We start from the raw sequence: 24,086 nt of genomic DNA, 5'->3' as shown, positions 1-24,086 counted from the left end.
GTGTTAGATTGCAGTTTGAGCATGCTTTGCGGGATCGCTGCATAGCATCGACTGAAGCGCTTTTGCCGTTGAGCGATTGCAGGCATTGTTTGCTAGCGGCCATGGCTTCATATTTGCGGCCCTCGGCTAGGATTTCCTCGATTTTGAACCCTTTTGGCTTGTCTAACAACTCTTTCTGAAAAGCTTCAAAAAATGTGGAGGCAATGACAAGCTCAATAATGCGTTCGTCCAGTTCGGCTGTCTCAAAATCGCAATGTTTCGCTTTCTCACAACACCTGGTCACAAAACCGTCAATACTTTCCCCATCCTTCTGCCTATAACGCAGTAATTCTAAGCGATGGACACGAAAGTTAACTTTAACCTGTAACTGATCATCAAACAATGCCCAAATTTTTTGGGGGTCAAGTTGGTCCTCATCGGTTAAGCTTGATGCATTTAGCCTTTTGAGCCCTTGATTGCCCAGCGCGATCTTTAATTTCACAGAAATTCTACGAGGGTCTGTTACCTCATTATCTAGTAAACAAAGGTTCATGCGCTGGCGGAAAAGCACAAACTCTTCTGAAATATCAGTAGCACCCCAGTTCATTTCTGGGTATTTGGCCATTGTGTGATTGGGTGTTACCATGGAAAATACACATAAAAATTGTAAAGAAGTACAATATCACAAAATTCTATGATAGCAGTGAAATTAGTACAGTAAACTCTACAATGTTGGCAATGTTTCAATCCTAAGAGTCAACTAAATGTCCAGTTCGTGTGTACAGTTCAGTTGGTACGAATCAACAAAAGTTCTGGAATGCAGACAATCAGGATACTACAATGAATCAAGGTCACTGTTCAATGGCATGAAATTCCAGTCTCCGGTGTTGGTGATCTGTGATACGCCCACTCCGCCGTCGGTAGATCCTAGTGTGGATGGGTAGTTGCGTCGGTTGTAGCTGTCCGGGTATTGGGCTACAAGTCACGTAAATACAGTTGCTCACTCTTCCCATTCATAAAAACGGTGCTGAATAGTTCCGGCTGCAACATAGGAGCGGAGTACTATATCCTGATGTTATTTGGCTAGACCAAACAATTCGTTAGTCCAATGATGCGGATGAATACGGTCAAAGGTCAATCAATCTTGTAGACTCGGTAGGGGTTGCCTTCGTGGAGCATGTATTTGCGTTGTCAGAACTAGTTTACTCTCATGTACACTGAATCGATATGATGGTGCGTGTGCCTGTGCTATTGATATTGCACGACTACACTAAACAAAGTAGTTCGTTAGTTTTACACCAAGTGTACAAAGAATCCAATATGTAAAGGCAAATTCACAATCCTACCGTGGTGGATAGTCCCTGATGCATCCAGAGGACGGGTCTTGGCAACGTTGGTATGGGTTTCGGTATGTTTTATGTCCGACAGGCGACGAGAAATACCGCCGGTGACTGTCACGTTCCAATGTACTGTACACAAGCGTTTGTGGTACACATGCAGCATGCAACGATGCTGGCTGATTTACGTACGTGCAGCAACAAGTCTCTCAGTCGGACCGCCGTGGTCAGTGTTCCTCTCGGAAATTTCAATGCTTGAAATATCTGTCGTAACGGTGAGTAACGAGGCCAATGCTAAAGCAAGTGATGCTATAGATCTTTTCACCGCTGCCACCATGAAGTGATATGAGTCTAGGAAGTAATTGAGGCGATATATGATGGTTGCTCTCCTAGCTCCTGACCAAGGTCTTTATTCTTTCATACCACTTTATAAGGAGCCTGATAACACAGTTGGGCACAATATACATGGGCAGAATAAAGTAGTCCCATATCACAACACACCACACCAGAGATGATGGCGATCTGATTTAACATTGTTGATGAGGACATGCTGGGTTCTGTTGTTCAGATAAGAAGAGAACCAGTTAAGGGCAGTTCCAGTAATTCCATAGCGTGAAGATAAACGTTGGATGAGATGCTCATGGTTGATAGTGTCAAATGCAGCTGAAAAATCTAACAGCACGAGGATTGCATCCTTATGGTTGTCCAGTGCACGTAAGATTTCATCCTGCACACGAACAAGAGCAGTCTCAGTACTGTGGAAAGGACGATAAGCAGACTGCATTTTAGCATGGAGGTTATTTTCATGGAGATAGTCATGAAGTTGACTAACAACAGCACGCTCAATCAATTTGGAGATGAATCTCAAGTTAGAGATAGGACGATAATTTGACAAACACTCTGGGTCCAAATGTTGCTTTTTCAGAAGTGGCAGGATGCAAGCCTCCTTAAGATGATCAGGGAAATGACCAAAAGACAAAGATCTATTAATAATCTCTGTGAAGACTGGCAGCAATTCAGAATAACACTCCTTAAAAACAGATAATGGCAGAGGGTCCAGCTTGCAGGAGGTAACCGAACATGATTTGATCATCTTCATCACTTCATCAGAAGTGACTACACGAAAAGTGGCGAATGACGAAGTGCAATGATCATGAATGTCAACGGAGATGGGTGAAGGATGATTATTATCAAATCTGCCATACAGTTTCTTAATTTTGTCTTCGAAGAAACTAGCGAAATTGTTGGCAAGATCAACAGGATTATCAAAACTTGGAAGCTTTTTCAAACACTTCGGAGAAGAAAGCTTGTCAATAACACGGAACAGACTTCGTTGGTTGCACTCGGATATTTGATGGCGATGATAATTAGATTTGCTATTGTTTACAAGGTCTCTGTATAAAATACACTGTTCTTTATACAACTCATGATGCACAGCAAGGCCAGATTTTATCCACTTTCGCTCACGACGACGTTTCACTTGCTTGGCTGCACGTAAAGTATCGCTATACCATGGCGCATGAGGGCGTAATATTACAGTTTTTAGAACTTCAGGAGCATGATTATCTAGAATATCCTTAAGAACAGAATCGTATTGCAAAACAAGTTCATCTAAATCGATGGCAGGATCCGTCATCAAAGAAGAGTTACAAATATCAGATTTAAAAGAAGGCATATCAATTGAACGAAGTTTGCGAGTAAGTAATGTCTTAGTTGATGCTGGAGGGATCTCATAGCCGTCCTATAGGTTTGCTCGTACAACCGGTCCCTCAATTGGAAGCTTGGTGAAAAAACGCAGGTGTTGATCATATCGGCGACTTCTTGAAGAGTGAGGCTTGTACAGTCAGTCATTGTGGGATCAGCTTGAAATGTTGTTTGGCGATGATGTGCTTCTTGGTGTAGAGAGAGACTTCCTCAAAACTGACAAGAATGTCGGGTTGACTGAGTTGAGTGTCCTTACGGTGTTGACGATCTGCTAGTTGGTGATATGGTGATGTCTGAGGCCCACTAAGGGTGAGACTTGAGACGTCTGATGTTGGTGAGTCGTTGGTGAGACAACTGGCTATGTTATAGGTTGGTGAACCCCCTCCCTGGATGCAATGTTGGGGCAGAGAGAAACATCAGCATCGTGTATCTTGAGTTGACCGAAGAAACGAGGGCAGGAGGATGCAGAGGGCTTGATATGACAGTACTTTGGTGTGTCTTTCGACATCCACCTGTGTCAATTCAATTATCGGGCAACATCAGTATTGGTTCCTATCAAGGTTACACATATCTCCTATTAGTAGACTGACAATAGGTGCACTGGTTAAGAGTCGTACAACTCAAAGTCAGCCGTACACAATGAACGCACCAACACAAGTAGTTTAGGGTTCAAGACATGTGGACTTGTTGAGCATGTTGGGTACTGGAGACATAGGAGACTATGGTGTCCAATGAGCAGGATTTGTTTAAAGGCGAATGGTAATTTGTTTATTGTCACAAGTAAGCTGCTCAAATTCATGTGTTGGAAAGATGTGTTGGAACAATGTCATTTGTATCAGGGTGTTATCTAACGTTGGAGCATATAGTATCAACCTTGTCCTTGAAGGACAGAAAGTTGTCAGCAAGCTTGGTATTAGAATCAAATTCAGGTAAAATTTGAGCATTCTTGTTGTGAAGAACATTAAAAGCACTTTATCTTAGAGTGCTTCCAATAAAACCTTGTTTACATTGTAAAAATCCCTGGTCCTTCCTACCCTTGAATATGGCATCCCCTTCTGGGGCGCGCACGCAGTCTCCCAACAGCAGCAACTTGATTATGTGCAGCGTATTGCTACTCGCGTCGCCCTAAAACAACGACGCTGCTCGCATCGCCCTAAAACAACGGCTCGATCAGATGTCTCACAAGGATAGGCTGTTTTGGGGCCAGCTTAACTGGTTGTCACTTTCTTCACGTAGAGATTTCTTGCTGTGCTCATTTATATTCAAATACTTGTATGAATTGTGTTAGTGTGAAGCCATAATGGAAAATGTTTTTAGTAATCCTCTCGTCGTTTTTCCCGTATTTGGAATATCTTTTCTCCAGCAAATAGGGACTTGGCCGTTACCAACCCCTTATTTAATTTCTTGAGTGAACTCAAACTGTCCTTCTATTCAAGTAGTTAATTCCCTTTTCACAATCTGTGCTTCCTCTGCCTTTTTGGTCATGTACTGTAATGGGCCTATGTAGTGTAGTGTATTAGTCTTTTGTAGTTTAATATGCTTTTTACAGTCAGTCGCGTGCTGTGACTGTCTGTGGGGCTACAGTAACCTGCGGGTAATAATAGTGGTTTATTCTACTTGTGCAGCCCCTGACCCACATAGCCGTTTCTTTTGTTTTGGTTTTTGCATTTTGGTTCGACCTTGGTTAGTTAATTGTAGTAATGATGTGTTGGCCCTTTCAAGAAGTGTACATGTATTTCTTGTGTTTGCTTTCATGTTATTTTGAACACATGTATTATTTTGTGCTGTCATATACATTGTTGTACATTTTTGTTGTTTTGGACATTTGTAGAGCTTGACAAAAGTACTTGCTCATTGCAACTCGTTTGTTGACTGGGAAGATGATGGTAAAGAGAATGCACTGTGACGAGTCCATCACTATACAACCAACACAATGAAGACCCAGCTATTTAATGGTTTTGAATTAACTGTGAATCGTGATCACTTTCATCTTCTGCAATTGATGTGCCTAATTTTGACTCAGAAAAAATGTATCAGATCCACTGTAGCTCCAGTTCTAGTTCTGGCTATTCAGAACTTTCAACACCAGACAGTGAAACATTTATAAGATGATGTTCCACCTAAACTAGTAGCTGCAAAGAAATCTAAACTCAGAAAATATGAGCAACCAAAATGCCCAATGCGCTTTCTTAATATGTAAGCATCTGTGCCAAGCCTCCATTATTTCTTACAAACATAGAACTAGAAAATCCTTATCTGATAATTGGAAGCGAGTTGTGGTTAAGTATTTTGCACAGTACAGGAAAAGCGTGGTGTTTTCAGTGCTGATTGTTCATCATTTCATGTAGTTGCCTTTGAGCAGAGCCAACACTTGATGGTAATAGTAACTGTGAGCTTGTTTGGTGCAGTATTTTACCTTTGAACACCATTCAGGTTTTATCATACCAAACAAGTCGGCTACAACATCATCCGTGTCATAGTCACTTTCTTTCACTTGACTAAATTTACTTTGAGTCAGGAAGAATATACTTTCGCTGTCACTTTCTCTACGTAAGAACGTGCGTATTTCCTGAATGTTGGTCTTTATCCATGTACCCTACATGTATATACGTGTACCATGTACATGTTGCATTCGTAAACAAATAATTGACTTAAAACCTGAACAAAATCTTATCATTCGCGCAAAATAATGGACTGATTTAAAAATAGCATGATGTCACAGGTGCATTTAATGCCAATGGTGAACGCGCCATTTGTGGGTACGAAGAAACTCCCCAAAACACAACAAAACAAAATCAAATCAAGAAGAAAACATTGTACATACATTACACAGTAAAATACTTTCTTTCTTTTCATCAACAAAATTCTACTAATTTATTATGTTTCTACAATTAACCAATTTTCCAAAGCATGCGCGACACGTCGAATCTTTGGGGAAAAAACGCTTTTGTTGCTGGTTTGCGTAATTTCACCAAAAGAGCCAGCGTTCGACCTTAATGCAGGTCCGTTGGCCAAATGCCAGTAGAAATCGCGGCGGACCAGCTGAAACACCTTGCCAACTGGTCCGGCTGACCAGTCAAAAATATCGGCAGCGGTACTACAGAACTATGACAATTTTTTTAACTATTTTTCAGGCTCGAATAAAACGTAAAAACATTCACTCAAGGTTTGGATAAAACGTAATAAAAATCACTTGAAGTGCCGCTGACCGCTGGCAAATTTCCGACGATCACGCATACACAGCGCAAAATCCCATCATGCAACGCAAAGGCTTGTAGTCTTCGTATTAGTTCACGTGTGGCAGAAAGTGTTAGAAATACTGAACGCTAGAGGGCGGTTCAGAATATTCGATAGCGTGGGAATAGACGCCCTCTATTGGTGAAAGTACGCGATAGCTTACAAAACTAGCTTCAATCGCCTTGACAGAAGACCACAAAGCAAAACACATTCTGTCAGCAGCATGGTCGTCGTCAACGGAGCAGATGTCCGTGTGGGAATAAGAGTCTAGCGTGTTTACGAAAAACGAGCGAGACGGTGAGGCTTCATTCAACAAAAATGACCAAGTTAGGATACTCTGGATGAGCAAAAAGGAGTATTTAATTGTGTTTATTAAAGTTCTTCCGTCCTGATTTTGCGTAATTTTGTTGTTATTTGGGGCTTGTTTTTTTTTTGCGGGCGATTGGTGGGCGATCTTGTTTATTGTTCCAATCCATGGTTTTATTGGTCACATAATGCGCAGTTGTTCGGGTTTTTTGCTGGTTGATTTCAAGAAAGACTTGGGTTCTAGAATGCAATCATGTGTTAAACAAAGGCGCAGTTGTTTTTGCTGCTTTTAAAAACGTTTTTTAAATGAAAATTTTGTTCACAAAACAGACGCCGGCACCAACCATTCCATATACACATAATTGAAAAAAATACCGTCAAACTTGTATGCTTCTTCATGGATGTTGCAACTTTTTTGATGTCTACTTTTTGTTGGGGGTTTTTCTGGACGAAAGTGGGAAGATTTTGGGAACTTCGGTACAATGTATTATGTTTATGAATACTTATTAAAACTACAATAATTAATAGGCAATGTTTATACATGATAAAATAACTTGAGCGATCGGATCGCACATAACCCTCCCCCACAGAAGATTTGAAGGCAGTACATAAAAAGTTAATGATATTTTAACAGTCGGTTTTAAAGTGTTTTTTGGGGTGTTTTTTATAGTAAAAACACTATTGTTTTTTCTTCATAAAAAAGTTCTTCTTACTTAGGAATACTTGTATGTCGAGTGCTTACAATATGTCGAGTGCTTACAATAAACCGTGGACTAAAAAAAACTACCTAAATAAAGATCATTTTGCTCTGACAAATAATTTGACCTGCTTTTAAATTAATTTTAATAACATTATTGTTGTTACATTTTTAAAGAAAAAATACTCTCAAATTAATGAGCCCCCTTACGAACACAATAACTTGGTACACATAAATAAAGTAATAGCGACGATCGAAAATCGAGCAGTTGGAACACAACAGTATACTATTAGTTTTAAAAAAAATAACATAAAAAATTGACGGACCAGTCAAAAACCTGGCGGACCAGTGAAAAATCAAGCCAACTGGTCCTGCTGGCCAGTTGAAAAAAAAAGTTAAGGGCAACCCCTGGGTGTCCAATCTTGCACTATCGCAATGTTCTGCGTTCAATGTTTCTTGTATTTTTTTCGCACGCAAAGTAGCATATGTAGTAACTTTTGGCTTGCTTTTCAGAAGAAAAAAAACAGAGCGCAACAATAAAGCGTCAGAATAGTCGGGTATGTACGGGGACCCCACGTGCACACCCCCCCCCCCCCCCGACGTCAAGGGGTCATTGCATACCATTATCATAGATAAACAGTTTTTGACTCTCGGCTGAAAAAGCTGCAGGGAGAGGTTCATTTTTTACTTTAATTATTGATTACTGAATGCAAATTTTAAGCGTAAAATGCTTATAAGTCTTTATCTACGATGTCTTTTTGGCAAAAAAAAGGTAATAGTTAAAATATTGAGGTTATCCTGCAGCCCCTGTTTAAACTTTGATTTATTGTAACTTAATACCTGATGACGTTCAAGTTTGCATTATCTGGATGTTAAGGTGAAATTGTCTCATGAGTCTCAAAGTTAAATTCAATTCCAATCTTGAGTTATGGTGTAGATAAGCCAGAAAATTTACTTTTAAAGAAAATATACAAAGGCAAATTTGACCGCCGATACGACCGGAAGGAGAGGTAATACAATTATGCCGAAACTTTTCAAATAACGCCCCAATCATAGCTTTTACATTCAATGAGATAAAGCAAAAAGCAAATGACTTTTCATTTTTCAACTTTAAAAACCATAATATTTGACACCTGATGATGTCATCGTGACGTAACACCTTTTCTATCATATCTGGTTACTGTCTACCTGCATGCAAAGTTTCATCTTTATGCAAGCCTTGCAACTATGCATTTTCTTGCGGACAATCGACTCAGAGAAGAATATTAAAAACTTTTTAAAATTTGTTTAAAAAGAATAAAAAAACAAAGAGTTGTTCAGGCTGTGATCTACATGTATGTATGGGGGTGTTTAGGATGCTGAATATCTGTTTGACCACCCAATGATGAAGGGATCATATCGTTCGTTTGTAGAGAGAATTGACAGAAAAAGCCCAAGTGAGTAGGCTCCAGGTTAGCATAGGGAAGAGGGGGAGTCCCTTCCTGACGGTTTATGTAGGACACAAGGTTGAGTTGTCTAAGTGAATCTTCATTCTACTTAGATGTGAAGATACTGTTCTCAGAAAGATCAACGCCCAGCTACTCTGATGTATCTGTGGAGAGGTTACTAAAGGAAAGGGCAAGAAAAACTGTTTCGCAGGGGAGGTTCCGATGAGAGCGCCACAACTTGAAATTGGATCGTATGTAGGAGTCCACTGGAACCAGACTTTTTTTCTCGGGCAGTAGGGGTAAAGCAGAATCAGTTGAAGAGGTCGTATGTGCCCCTGAAAAAACAGAAAACATGTACATGTATACATGTAACTAAAAGCCTTACCTATTTTGTATGGTTAGTTCATCATACTGGGAAGAAGGACTCCTTGTGATTAAATGATGATCACTTTGCTGATAGGACAGAACATTTTCAGTCAATGCCAATTGGCTCACTGGCTGGGGATATAATGTAAAATAAAAAACATTGTTTTAATAAAAACCAATCATAATTTCTCAAAGAGAAATTCTTCAAAGTATTATCTCTTTAACAAATCACACAAGTTTTTCAATTCATTGCTTAAAAATGCAGTGCATTTGAAGAATAACTTACCCTCGGTTGCTTGGAATAGTAGGGGAAAGACAGGTTGAGGGGACTATAACATTAAACAATTGTTGCCACTGTGAATGGGGTCCATGGCGACTTAGAAAATGGCACCAGAGGCTCAGCATGGTATCCATAAACATCGATTCTGGGAAACACAACTTTGAACACTATAAAGTCTCAAATCGATGTGGTACTGCTGGATTACGAGAAGGCGCTACACAAAGTGTCTCACAGGCACCTACTAAAGAAAGTCTAACATTACAGAGTTTTTTTTTTTAGAGGTAAGGCACTTGAATGGATAACAGACGTCCTCCACTCCTGCAGTCACATCTGGGGTTCCACAAGGTAGTGTACTCGACCCTCTACTCTTCCTAATGTACATTTATGACCTGCCTGACTGCCTCAAGCTCAACAAGTACTTGTAAGCTATTCACAGACGACAGTGCTGTTTACAGACACATCTCTTTAACTGACGATGCCACCAGCTTTCAAAAGAATATCGACACCCTCCAAGAAATGGCTGATGCGCTTCAATGCCACAAAGAGCCAAATTGTAGAGTCACAAGTAAGAGTACCATTGTCCCTGCCTCAGTACACCATCCATGGGCATACCTTGGAGGCCGCAAACTCTGCTAAATACTTGGGCAGGGATCGATTTCGCCTGTATCGCATTGCAATTTGCGATGCAATTTGGATGATTTGCTAAGCAATTTTAAAAAGTGCATCGCAAATTTTGTGATACAATTTGCGATGCATATTTTGCAGCATTGATGCATGATACAAAAAAACAGTGACTTGGGATTTTTTAGGGAAAGTAAGAACAAACAGTTGTTTATTTATGTTAAGAACATGTGCAAGGTGTATTAAATCATTTAAACTGTTTGCTTTTTCGACAAATGAGCTGGAGAAATGCAAGAACTTTTATCTATTTTTGTATAATCTTGTGAAGAAACATTGCTACACTATTGAGTCCTGCTCATAATGTGCTGTGCACAAATCGCAGTACAACCCTCCCTCTCCAACTGAATATCATCGGTTCAAACATATACTATGTTCATGCTGTTCCTTTTATTATTCAATTGGTTTTAAAATTGTCTCCTAATTTTGCACACATTTATTATTCTTAATATTATCCTACTTACTGTTATGGAAATTCTTGCCTCGTTGATTTTCATTTAATAATATTGTGAATTTGTTGGTTAAGGACGCAATAACCATTGAATTGTTGTTTATTTATCCAACAATCTTCAATGTCTAGACTTGGTTTAATATAAAATAAACACACCAAAATCAGCCTTAAATGTTTCGTAAACTTTGCACCGGGTTAATTTATAAATGAGAAGGGGGGGGGGGGGTCTTAAAATTGAATTGAAATGCTAAAATACTGTTTCTCCCTCCATGCATCAACACATGTACTTTTTATGTTTGGACAATTATTGCCAACAAATTCACAATATTATTAAATGAAAATCAACGAGGCAAGAATTTCCATCCATCAAAAAAGCCAAATACGCCGTTTAAAAGGCAATCCGGAATGCAAAACTAAGGTTTCGCAATTAACTCGAAGATGACATCTCTGCGACTAATTCAAGGGAACTGTGGAAAGGTTTCCATAAAATTACAGGCTACAAACCAAAGCCAAAACAAGCACCCCATGATGATACAACACTTCCGTATCAACTGAATGACTTTTTTACACGCTTTGATCGTCCAAAAGATAGTTTACCGGATATGAGTGAAACGCTACCTCCCCCATTTGAAATAACACTCACAGACACTCGTCGTGTCCTACGTCAGCTAAAACTCAACAAGGCACCTGGACCAGACGGCATCACCCCACGACTTCTCAGATCTTGTAATGACTTTTTATGCAATATTTTATGTAAATTATTCAATTGGTCTTTGAAAACTTACTGTTATGGAAATTCTTGCCTCGTTGATTTTCATTTAATAATATTGTGAATTTGTTGGCAATAATTGTCCAAACATAAAAAGTACATGTGTTGATGCATGGAGGGAGAAACAGTATTTTAGCATTTCAATTCAATTTTAAGACCCCCCCCCCTTCTCATTTATAAATTAACCCGGTGCAAAGTTTACGAAACATTTAAGGCTGATTTTGGTGTGTTTATTTTATATTAAACCAAGTCTAGACATTGAAGATTGTTGGATAAATAAACAACAATTCAATGGTTATTGCGTCCTTAACCAGTTGCCACTGGGTGTCCTGTTAGCACACAGATTCATGCCGGGAGATGTCACTTCTTTTTTTCTCTTTTTTTTTTCCACAATGAAATTCAATTAAAGTTACAAGCTAGGCCCTATGTATGACAACATTTTACTTAAACTTGGCCCTAAGACCTTAACCCGTATTGCAAATTAAGTATTTTTTTTATTTGCTAAGCACAATTTATCGAATGTTTGCAAAATTTTGATTTTGCTATAAATAAATAAAAATTGCGAAGCGGTTTTGCTATGCAAACATTTTGCACGAAATTGTTCCCTGTTTGGGAGTCCACCTTGATCTGAGGCTGAGCTTCAACACCCATGTTGACAACATCATAAAAAGAGCCAAGGCCTTCTTCTCCCGTAATCTGAGCCACAGCAGCCAGAAAATCAAAGAAGCTGTCTATACTTCCTTTATTCGATCAGCTGTCGAATATGCAGCAAACTCATCACTGGATGCCTCAGACCAACATCAAATGACAGAGAATGGTATAGAGCCACCTGATTTTCGACGCAGTGCGGCAAGCAGCAAAGAACGCTATAGCCAGATCACAGATGAGCGAAACCCTGCATTCAGCCACGTACATGTACCTGCTAACAATCGACTCAGTCCAGGAAAAGCTTCCTCAACAAAGTCAAACCAAGTGCAGAAGCCGGGGCTCTTCGAAATGACTTGTGGGATGAGAGACTTGGAAGAACTCCCCCCAGGTGCTGACTCAGGTTGGGCTGAATGGAAGTGCCTCAACTGACGTAGAACATCAACTGGTCAGTGCAAAGCGTCTCTCAAGAAGTGGGGATAACTAGACTAGACGTGACCTGCATATGTAAGACAGAGCCACAAACTATGCAGAGCTGAGGACCTTGCAGAGTACAACAATATTGCTAGGAACTGCGTTCAATTCTTGCTGAAACACTATCTAGTGTGTGTGGACACGATTGACACCATGAATGCATTAGAGAGGCCATTTAAATTTTACAGCAAGACACCCTTCTTCAAAACATCAGCCTCCAGCTAAGTGACATTTGGCTCTACTCTCCCTGACCAATGGATCTCAACCCTCTATCCACAGCATATACATGTAGTATTAACTTGGGTCGTACTGGTAGATTTCAATGGCGACTGTAATCCTCTCATCTATACCATCTCAGCACTTGTCCTTTTCCCTGTGCAGGTTACCTATTTCAGTATTCCGACATGTAGGCTACAGCTCAGTGAGCATTCCAACACATCCCAACCTAATAACTTTGAGCAAGTTCATTGCCATCTCAAAAATGCAGAAAAACTGCTGATATAATTTGTATTGTTCTGGCCTGCATGGCATGGTGCTATCAGATCATACTGTGTGGGTAATGGCGTGATTTGAGAGCTTGAGTTTGTCATAGCCATAACATATACATGTAACCGATGATGTATATCTAATGACACAAGTATAAGATTTTGCTGGCCCAGGACATACTTTTATTCCAATGTTGATGATGAGACTGTTGGCTGATTGTGCATTCTTGGCTGTATACAAATGTGTAATTTAGACACACCCTCATTAAACTACTCTGGACCCGCCCACAAGAGGGATAAATAAAGAAACTTTAAAGACCATACAAAATACCCCCCTTCAGCCATCTCCATTTAAAAAATCATGTGTAAACTAGTACCTTACCATATTCCTAGATTTTTACCCTCATCTTGTGTTTAAGGAAAAAACGAAACTCGCGGCGAAAATTACCCCGCAACACAAAGGCTTCCCCAAACACAAGCGCCCTTTCACCGACGGTGGCAGCCAACATATTGCCAAAAATAGTGACGTGTCTGGACGTGTGGTTTCTTCGGGTTTCTCAGGGTTTACTCACTGCCGCCTGCACACGACCCGCTAGTGCACAGCAATGGTCTGGTTGCAGACTCACGCTGGATAACTCCTCTCGTTGTACGTATAGTCTGGTTTCATACAAAGATCGTTTTCCTAATTGCCATGATAAATACACTTCATGAAACCATAGAGAAAGGACAGTGGAACTATTAGTTATGTTTGTAAAATTTCACGGTGTCTGTTGTACAAGTTTATTCCTAAGAATCTAAGAAAAAGGTGAGGTAAATGTATACCATTCTGTATTGTCCTGCCACAGTGTTCAAGATCTTCGGCATTTATTATCTTGTATCTCCACCACATCCATACTATCCAGTCTACACTGGCTTCCCATAAACAAGTGGACACAATTCAAAGTACTACTCCTAACCTTCAAAGCACTCCACGGCATGGCACCACAGTATATCTCTGCAATCCTCCACCCATACGCCCCATCCCGCTCCCTACGATCCCAGTCCCAGAAACTTCTCCAAGTCCCAAGAGCACACACACAACACTATGGTCAACGCGCCTTCAGTATTTCAGCACCAACCCTGTGGAATCAACTCCCATCCAACATCCGTGCTGCACCAACCCTGGACACTTTCAAGAAACTTCTAAAAACCCAACTATTTAAGAACTAATTTTGTCTTGTTTTCCCCCTTACATAGGGGTAATGATTCAATTCCATATTTTGTATAAGTTTGTGTATTTTTTCTGTTAATTATGTTTATATTTCTGTTGTAATTGTAGTTTGTTGTTTTGTAAAGCGCATAGAGATGTTAATTCATATTATGCGCTACATAAATGTAGTTTATTATTATTATTATTATCTTCGGGGTTGCAAGTTTGCCGTCGTCGGGCCAAACTGATAGGGTTCCCACCCCCAAATTTCCTTGGATTCCACAGTAGAAATCAGTCATCCTCATCAAATGGAGATGATTACTAATACCACTGTTCACAGCTCGCATTTGATACTTCTTCACAATCGAGTTCGCTTTCAGACGTTGTCATGCTTTATTTTTACTATGGCTGTGTGTTGTTGTTGTGTGTGCATGTGTGGTGCCTGATCACATGTCTACCCATGTACTACACGGCAGGTCCGCAGCGCAGTAAACAGTCGTTTGGTTATCTCCCATGTCCAGTGACATCACATTCAGAGCCTTTCTCTAAATGCACCCGACGGCTTTTGTTTGAGTTTTGGCTGCGCGCAGGCAGACCCAAAGCACTTTTTTATATATATTTTTCTTCGGGAAAACAACAATTATTACATGACTAAATTTGGGTTATATCTACTAGTAAATATACAATGTTTAAAATGGTGAAAGTTTTTTGTACCATTTTGTATGATCTTTAAACTTGTGGAAAAAAAATGTTTTCTTTTGTTAAGTATTTCTATTCAAATAACATAAATCAGCTTTAAAAAAAAACAATTAAAAAACAGTTATAGTTCACTAAGACTAACATTTGTTATAAAAACACCCACTTTTAGAAATATTGAAACTCTGCCCGCAAAAGGGATTTTTTTTCCCCATAATATGATGATGATTTTCAAGTTTATATTTCTGGTCAAAAAAATACAATTGGTTTTCCTTTAAATATAATATTGCCCAATATTTATATCTAAGACCCCTTTTTATGCAAATGAGGCTCCGCCCCAAAATAGGAGAGACCCAAGGTGGGTCCAAGTCTAAAATTGATAATTAGCCCAATACCAACCATCATAGCAAATTTCATGCTTTTACCACAAAGTGCACAATTGTTACCATAGCAGCTGCACTAATGGGATCCCCAAACTCAGCTCTATTTGCCATGGGTGATTACAGAAGAACAAGCAGTGTCTCTTGCCATGCTACATGTAGAACACCTTGAATGGCCTACTCTACATTGTACAGGAACGTTTTTATCAAAGTACCCTTCAAATGATGTACAAAATAAGATTTAACCTGGTCGATATCCCTTGGAGCACCAATCTGTCACACTAAACAACATCACAAGAGGTCATGGCTCCCGTTTCACAATCCCACATACTACATGAAGCTCTTCAGCAAATGCCAGCTCTTCCTTCCCACAAACCACCCGGGACTGGCACAACCCCCCTGTTGACCCTCCGGCGAACCTGTCCCTCGACCCCCGGCTGAAGCAACTTCATATCCAACTTCTTACACGCACTGTACATAATTCTAATGCACCTGACATAATATTCCTGTTGCCTAAGCCAACCCATGCGCACGTACGCAGTGCGTACATCTTCAATCATTTTCTACCAACATGTTAGTTGTGCCACTCGCCTTGACAATACTATTGACCACTGTTATACTACAATAAAGGGTGCTTATCGATCTCTAAAGTGTGCTCCACTGGGCAACTCTGATCACAATATGGTGAATTTAATTCCCACATACCGTCAGCAACTGAAACGCGAGAAGCCCACAGTAAACACTGTCTCGCAATGGACGGATGCAGCCACAGAGCGACTTCAAGGGTGTTTTGCATGCACGGACTGGGATATGTTTATTGAAAGTTCAGCTGATCTTGATGAGTGCACTGACGTAACGATGGAGTACATCAAATTTTGCGAAGAGTTATGCATTCCCAAGAAAACGGTGAAGAGGTTCCCTAATGACAAACCCTGGTTTGACCGGTCCGTTCGTACCGAACTTCTTGCTAAGGAGCAAGCATTTAGATCCGGCGATGCTCCAGCCATCAAAAAAGCCAAATACGCCGTTTAAAAGGCAATCCGGAATGCAAAACTAAGGTTTCGCAATTAACTCGAAGATGACATCTCTGCGACTAATTCAAGGGAACTGTGGAAAGGTTTCCATAAAATTACAGGCTACAAACCAAAGCCAAAACAAGCACCCCATGATGATACAACACTTCCGTATCAACTGAATGACTTTTTTACACGCTTTGATCGTCCAAAAGATAGTTTACCGGATATGAGTGAAACGCTACCTCCCCCATTTGAAATAACACTCACAGACACTCGTCGTGTCCTACGTCAGCTAAAACTCAACAAGGCACCTGGACCAGACGGCATCACCCCACGACTTCTCAGATCTTGTAATGACTTTTTATGCAATATTTTATGTAAATTATTCAATTGGTCTTTGAAAACTTGCCATGTTCCAAATGTTTTTAAAAAATCGACCATCATTCCTGTGCCAAAACGTTCACCAGTTACTTGCCTTAACGACTACCGCCCTGTAGCTCTAACTTCAATTGTTCTGAAATGCCTTGAAACTTTAATTAGCAACTTCATCCAATCTCAGCTGCCGCCTAAATTAGACCCTTTCCAGTTTGCGTACAAGGCTAACAGGTCAGTTGACGATGCAGTATCATGGTCTTTATTCAGAGCATCTCAGTTCCTCGATAAGAACGTCCCAAACTATTGCAGGATTTTATTTGTGGATTATAGTTCGCCGTTTAACACCATATCTCCTTTTAAACTGTATGATAAACTTATAACTTTGAATTTTAACCATTCTTTGTGTCGTTGGATTTTAGATTTTTTATTGGATCGCTCACAGAAGGTTAGAATCAGTCAATGTTTCTCTAAGTCACTTGTCCTAAGTACAGGAGCGCCACAAGGATGTATTTTATCTCCAATGCTGTACTCATTGTTTACGCATGATTGTAAAGTAAACTCTGTTAATAATTTTATGGTAAAATATGCTGACGACACTACATTAGGTGGACTTATTTTTAAGGACGATTCCATGTATCGTGATGAAGTTAACCATTTAGTTCAATGGTGTCACGACAATAACTTAGAATTAAATGTTCAAAAGATTAAGGAAATTATTGTAGACTCCAGAAGAAATCCAGACAAAGTTGAGCCGCTAAATATTAATGGATCCGAAGTGGAAATTGTCGACTCTTTCAAATTTCTAGGATCTTCAAACGATCTTAAGTGGGTGACTCATGTTGATTCCATTGTTAGGAAGGCCCAGCAACGGTTGTTCTTTCTTAGAAGATTGAGGAGTTTTCGTGTCAGCCAAGATTTGCTGGTAAAGTTTTATCGGGCAGTTGTTGAGAGTATTTTGACACTCTCGATCACTGTCTGGTATGGCATTACCACGGCAGATGACCGAAAACGCCTCAATCGTGTAGTCGGTACTGCTAGCTTTATCATTGGTCGTGAGCTTCCTGCTTTGGATAAACTTTATACTGCTCGGGTTCTGAAGAAATCTAGATCTATTATTTCGGATGAATTTCACCCTGCGAACAGTTTGTTTGAATTAATGAGATCAGGTAAGCGATATAGAGCGATCAGAGCCGACTCCAACCGTACTCGCAATAGTTTTTATCCCAGTGCAATAAGGTTACTTAATGATTAATACTTTTTAATTTGTTTTGGGGGTTTGCAATTTTGTTACTGTTATTGTCTCTCTGCATATTGTGTGCATACTGTTTATTTGTTCGTTATTGTATGCCTATGTGGTTTTAGGGTTTTCTGTATTTTTTGTAATTTTTGTAATTGTTAATATTTTTAGACTCGCAAGCCGAAGTGAATTTCACTGTATATGTATTTATATGTGTGACAATAAACAATTGAATTGAATTTAATTTTAAAGCTGCACTTTAGGAGGAGGAAGAAGAAGAAGAAGAAGTTTGTGTTAAACTTTCGCATACTCTGTATCTGTGGTCAGCTAGCCAAATGCCACTTAATATACATTAAAAAAATTAAGAATTCTGTGAAAGCAGTCCAGGTTATTCTATTCAGGGCCTACATGTAGTAAAGCTTTGGTTGCATATTATTCAAATAAAAGTTTGGCATACTGTAAATGACAACATCTACATGTAAATAAATGGTCAGGACCAATAGCATTTTTAGAAGATTGTTTGGCAACCTTGTTACTTCCTTGACAAAGTTAAGTCACCTCTCTAAATTGCAGGCATTCTGGCATACAGGACCGTGTTATTTTCTTATGCTGATAAAACAAAACATGCCATGACTTTGTTTTTTTGTGTTTACTGAAAAACAGAAGAGTCAAGTTAACTTAGCCTCCCAAAAATAATGCTGTACAATATGTGTTTCTGTAATTTTCTTTCCCATTCCAAATACATTGATGTAACACTGTAAAATTGTGCATGCTGCAGAATTTTATTTGCCTAGTTGCCAGTCATAATGCTTTACAGGTTAACTGCAAAGCAAAGCAATAAGACAATTGACAAAAAAAACTTCTAAATTACCTCATGATATATAGATGGCTTAGCAAGTGTTGGCACAATGAAGGATTCTACTCTTGAGACACCATCTGCCTCCACTGCCTCCTGTTAATAGTAAGAAAATAAACAAACACTATCATAACAATGTAGTTATTTTCAAATAGAAAATTACGAAACAACTAATTTACAGCGTAAGATTACAAAATCTCCATTTCAACTTAATTTAATATTATTGCCCAAGTAGTTCCCCCAAACCAACTATGTTAGCCTCCTTTCACATGTACATGTACATGTACATAGACCTTTTCGCAAATACTGGGGCGCGCGCGTAAAGCTTGGAATTAGGTGCATTGTGGTCTAGCTGGTAGCAAAATTTGATTCATATCTATCCCACAATGCACCTCATTCAACAGTCTGCGCTTGCGCATTGGTATTTGCGATAAGGTCTATGTACATGTACTTTGTTTTATTGTGTTATAAAGCTTTAAACCAAACTATCACCCAGACATTTTCAAGATGGCATCCAGACTGGCCACCAAGAAAGGATATAATAATCAGTGGCATTTGACCCCTGATCACTTGTATTTTATTTTGATAATTGGGTTCTGATCAGCCTACATGTAGCTACCATGGGCAGCGTGCCGTATCGATACCTCTCGTCACTAACCCCTGGTAGGAATATACTGGGAAACAACGCTGATTGTCTCAGGAAAATGGTTATGCATTAGATGTCAAGTGCAGGCGCGCGTAGTTGTATGTTGATCACGCCCGTGTTTTTTATGACACAAACACAGTTTTTTTAAACAAAAACAAAAACATTTTTTAAGACTAAAGACATGCGTGCGCGCGTAGAAAATATTGAATAATGAATATGTACGCTCATTAATGGCTCATTTAAATGTGCTAGCATATAGCACACTTAAATTTGCCAATTCCAGGGGTTATGATCGAGCAACGCATCCTGGGAAAAAACGGTGCGGTGAGATCAATCACCCCTGGGAATGAGGTTGGGTTCTGATGCCATTTTTTAAAATCCAAAATGGTATCAAAAATGGTCGCCAAGATTTGCAAAATCATAGAAAATGTTCAAGTATTGTCAGAAAGGAACGGGAAAATGGGAAGGTGCAACTTGATAATAATAATATAATAATAATACAGATATTTATATTGCACAGTGACCTACATAAATATACTCTACTACGCATTACAAGGAATAAAAAAAAATGCAGAGTAACAAAAACAGGAAAAAAACAGGAAAAAAACCAGAGCAAGAATGAACTAAATGGGTGAAGTAAAAAAATGGGTTTTAACTTTGATTTAAACACATCTATACTATAATGGCGCTTAAATCGCATGGGCGCCGCCATTGTTTTCTGGGCGCCGCAATCGTTTTCATGTCAAGTGGTGCCCACACCCTGCTGAAATGATGCGTGCTGGGGTCAATTTCGAGGTACCCATGGGTTGGGGGTTTGTGTTGTTTGTGACGTCACAGCCAAAGCGTGTGTAGTAACTTCGGGGTTGTCATCTGCCTTGTTCATACCCGTCAGGCGTCCTTTGTGATGTCACAGTCACAGCGAGCGTCCAGTAACCTCGCGCGTACAGTGGAAGCAAAGAACAATGCAAGGGATCACAACCAAAGCATGAGTTATGGGCAAACAGTGGCATGCAAAGAACAATGCCAACGCACCCGGACCGCGGGGACGGGAGACAAGGAGGCGCGGGATTATGGGACAAGAAAGGGAAAGGGAAGGGGCACACGTTGGGACAGGGAGTGGAGGAATGACAAAATAATTGCTGGAAAATAAATGGGCTAGGAATATAAAAAGGGAAAGGAAAAAAGGAAAAGGGACTTGAAAACAGTACAGGACCGGGTAAAAAAATAAACAGGAATAAACGGAAACGGATATAAACAAGACTGGGAAGAACCACTAGCGGGTCCTGCGCAAAAATAGAAAACGTAGATGGGACCAACAAACAAAAGGAAACGGGAAAAAAGACGAGCAAGTGTACGATTTATAATTTCACAAAGCACTAAAAGGTCGTCGTGACTTAGAGTGCCTTCCACTTACCCCTCCCCCTTTTCACCACGCTACTTGCAGAATAAAATACGCAATGATGTCTAGCGGGTGCCGCAACGGAACGGGGTATAACGGGACAAGTGGCAAGCAAAGAACAATGCCAACGCATGGAATGGCAAACAAATTAACGGGGCCGGGGATATAATAGGCCTACGGGAAAGGGAAAAAAAGACTTATAAACATTATGATATAAAATTAATAAACTGAACGTGGAAAAACAAAAAAAAACGCGCAGCGAAACTGGAAAATATGGATGGGAGATCGACAAATAATGAGAAACAGAAAAATTAGACGGGCAAGTGTATTCGATTTCACCTGCACTTACGGTTCTGATTATGAAGGATGTCAAGAAGGATGCCAGTAACTATAGACCAATCACGTACTAACCTGTAATGTATAAACTCTTGACCAGTGTGTTAGCAGAGGACCTTTATTGTCATATGGATGACCAGCAGTTGTTTCCGCAGGAGCAGAAAGGTTGCAAGAAGCGGTCTGGAGGTGCGAAGGATCAACTTATCATTGATAAGGCAGTACTGAAGGACGGACTGCACGAGCAGGAAGACTAAGTTGGCGATAGCGTGGATCGACTACAAGAAGGCGTATGACATGGTATTGCACACATAGATAATGGAATGCCTGGATATGGTTGGAGTGGCTGATGCAGTAAAACGTCTTCTAGGTGAGAGCATGAAGACATGGCGAACTAATTTTCCTGCCAACAATGATAATCTGGGCAAGGTATGTAGAAGAGGAGGTATTTTCCAGAGAATCCTCTGTCTCTGCTGCTGTTTGTTCTTGCGCTGATGCCCCTGTCGATGATTCTGAGGAAGGTAAGTGCCGGTTATGAAATGAAGAAGGACGGGTGTAAGATAAACCATCTGCATTTTATGGACGATTTGAAGTTGTTTGCAAAGAAAGAGGCGGAGATCGACTCTGGTGCAGACTGTCAGGATTTTAAGCGATGACATCGGGATGCAATTTGGCCTTGAGAAATGTGCTTTAATGACAATGAAGAGGGTACATTCCAATGGCATCGCTCTGCCAGATGGTGCACAGATGAAGGCTTTGGGTGAAGAGGAGAGTTACCAGTATCTTGGTGTACTTAAATCGGACCATGTTCTTCAGGAGGAGTCAAAGGTAAGGATGAGGGCAGAACACATCAGACAGGTCAAGAAATGTTTGAACTTTAAACTCAACGGGGGGAACATGGTTAAGGCGATTAATACATGGGCTGTGTCTTTAATGAGGTACAGTGCAGGTATAGTCTAGTGGACTAAGAAAGATCTATTGTAGATGTCATGGACAGGAGAACAAGAAAACTGATGACCATGAATGGTATGCTTCATCCGCGGGCAAATGTGAGCAGGCTTTATCTTCTGAAGTCAGAGGGTGGTAGAGGGGTTGTTGAGTGTGGCAGACAAAGTCAACATCGAGTACAGGAGTTTGCATTTTCATAAGGAGGACTGAGGGGAACTTTGTGAAAGTAGTGCAAAAATACTTGAAAGCGAGTGAAGTTGGGCCGAAGGAGTACAAGAGGGAAAGGACTGAAGAAAGACACCAAGATTGGCAGAACAAACCACTTCATGGAAGGTTCTTAAGGTGTACTAACAAGTGGCCTGCAACAAGTCCTGAAATTGGCTGAAGAGCGGAGAGTTGAAGAAGGAAACCGAGGGCTTGATTACTGCAGCGCAAGACCAGCTCTGAGGACAAATGTAATGAAGGCAAGGATAGAGAAAGCCAACGTCTCTCCTATGTGCAGGATGTGTAACAAGGCGGAGGAGACTGTCTTTCATATTGTCATCGAGTGCAGTAAGATGGCCCAGACGGAGTACAAAGGTAGACACGACAAGTTGGCCGAGGTAATTCATTGGGATCTGTGCAAGAAATGGGGTGTCCAAGTGACTGCCAAATGGTGTGACCATGTTCCCAGAAGCTTGAACTACTAGGGAAATAAAAACATATATGCTACGACCTCCGTTTTATATCCTACATCCTCTGTTTCTATTACACAGTGCATATTGTGAAATGTCATGTTGTCACGCTCAGTATACGGACAGTGCAAAAATTACATTGTAAACTTTGTGCGCGTGAAAAAAACGCTCTGAAATTTCAAATTTTGCGCATTGCAAGTGAGACTGAAAGATAAATTCGTTATCACACTCGCGCTCGTGAAATACGAAAAATCATAGCGCGTCTGCGTCCCATATCCAACTCGGCCTTCGGCCTCGTTAGATATGGGACGCAGAAGCGCTATTCGGCCTCGTTGGATATGGGACGCAGAAGCACTATATTTTTTCGTATTCCACTCGCGCTTGTGTGATAACTTATAATAATAACCGTATTTATAGAGCGCCTTTTCCAAAGAATACAAAGCCCTAGGGATAATGCAACCAAAAAAAGCAAAAGATAATAATGAATAAAAAAACAAAAATATATAGGCCCCATAAGCAACAGAAACAAAACCACATTACATGGAATGATTAAACAGACCCCCAGCATCACATGTATTTTGCAAACGCTCCCATTTGTACGGAGTTTACGTCCTTTATTATCGAAACCATTAATAAGCGGCTCATAGAAGGTTCCATGGAACTTGTGGGGACTGTTGGTCAAGTCTCCCCTCCCAGGGTGTAAATGCATTGTCGATAGAGATTAATACTATTAATGAAGGGTCCAAACTTGTGGTGCAAAGATACCCCGATCAACCTTGTTCCCCTGGGCTATTGCAAAATCAATTGATTGAAATGGGTACTTTTTCAGGGACCTGTGATGCTCAAGGATATAAGCAAGTAAAATTGTCTGAAAGTTCAAAGACCTTTTGCGGTTTTGAGTGGGCGTTTTTTTCTTCTTTGTGGACTCCACATTGCCCTTTGGGTTTAAAAATAGTGCCTATATATATACCACCATTGGTTTTTGTTTGTCGACATGGCTTAAGAACCACGGCATTCATACAGAGATATGGATAGATGACCGATTTATTGGGCAGAGTAGTATCAGGACAGGGAAACTCACAGAGTAGCTCAAGAGTTATTCTTTTTTCGCAGGGTGGCATTGCAGGTGAATCAGCTTTCAAGAGGCGTCTAGGGCCTTATAAGCAATGTGTTATATGCAGCCACAGTTGGGATATTTTGTTAGGACCTTCCACAAACATGATTCATCTGGGACTTGGGATTTGCTCCGAGACCATTTCCTTTTGGATTCTGGAGAAGAAGAGAATTTCATTTGGTGCAGTAAGGGAGGCAATTTTGTCGGACGGTGAAATCCTGCTGAAGAGGATGCAGCGTTTTGTAAGAAAGTGTCAAAGCTTTTCGTTTTCCCCCGGGCTTCACTGTAATACTAGGGAGTGCTGTATCTTAATGTCTGGGCTTGATGACGTCACAAGCCGGACGAGATATTATTTTGGCGATTTGTGAACTCCTTTTTCAGAACCGAT

The 24,086-nt window shown here is 40.3% G+C and overlaps 1 protein-coding gene across 3 annotated transcripts in view; it reads right to left on the bottom strand.

The window, feature by feature from the left end:
* Positions 1-24,086, bottom strand: part of LOC139939773 (hyccin-like) — a 157,741-nt gene that overhangs the window by 47,229 nt on the left and 86,426 nt on the right. For all 3 annotated transcript variants that reach the window (XM_071935886.1, XM_071935887.1, XM_071935888.1), the window contains 2 exons: positions 18,600-18,680; positions 9,073-9,185 (listed from right to left, as the gene is read on the bottom strand). In XM_071935886.1, coding sequence (XP_071791987.1) covers positions 9,073-9,185; positions 18,600-18,680 — 194 coding nt within the window. The remainder of the gene's footprint in view (positions 1-9,072; positions 9,186-18,599; positions 18,681-24,086) is intronic.

This window comes from Asterias amurensis, chromosome 7 (assembly GCF_032118995.1).
Source record: "Asterias amurensis chromosome 7, ASM3211899v1".
Taxonomy (NCBI): domain Eukaryota; kingdom Metazoa; phylum Echinodermata; class Asteroidea; order Forcipulatida; family Asteriidae; genus Asterias; species Asterias amurensis.
This window is presented reverse-complemented; position numbering and strand designations above follow the sequence as displayed.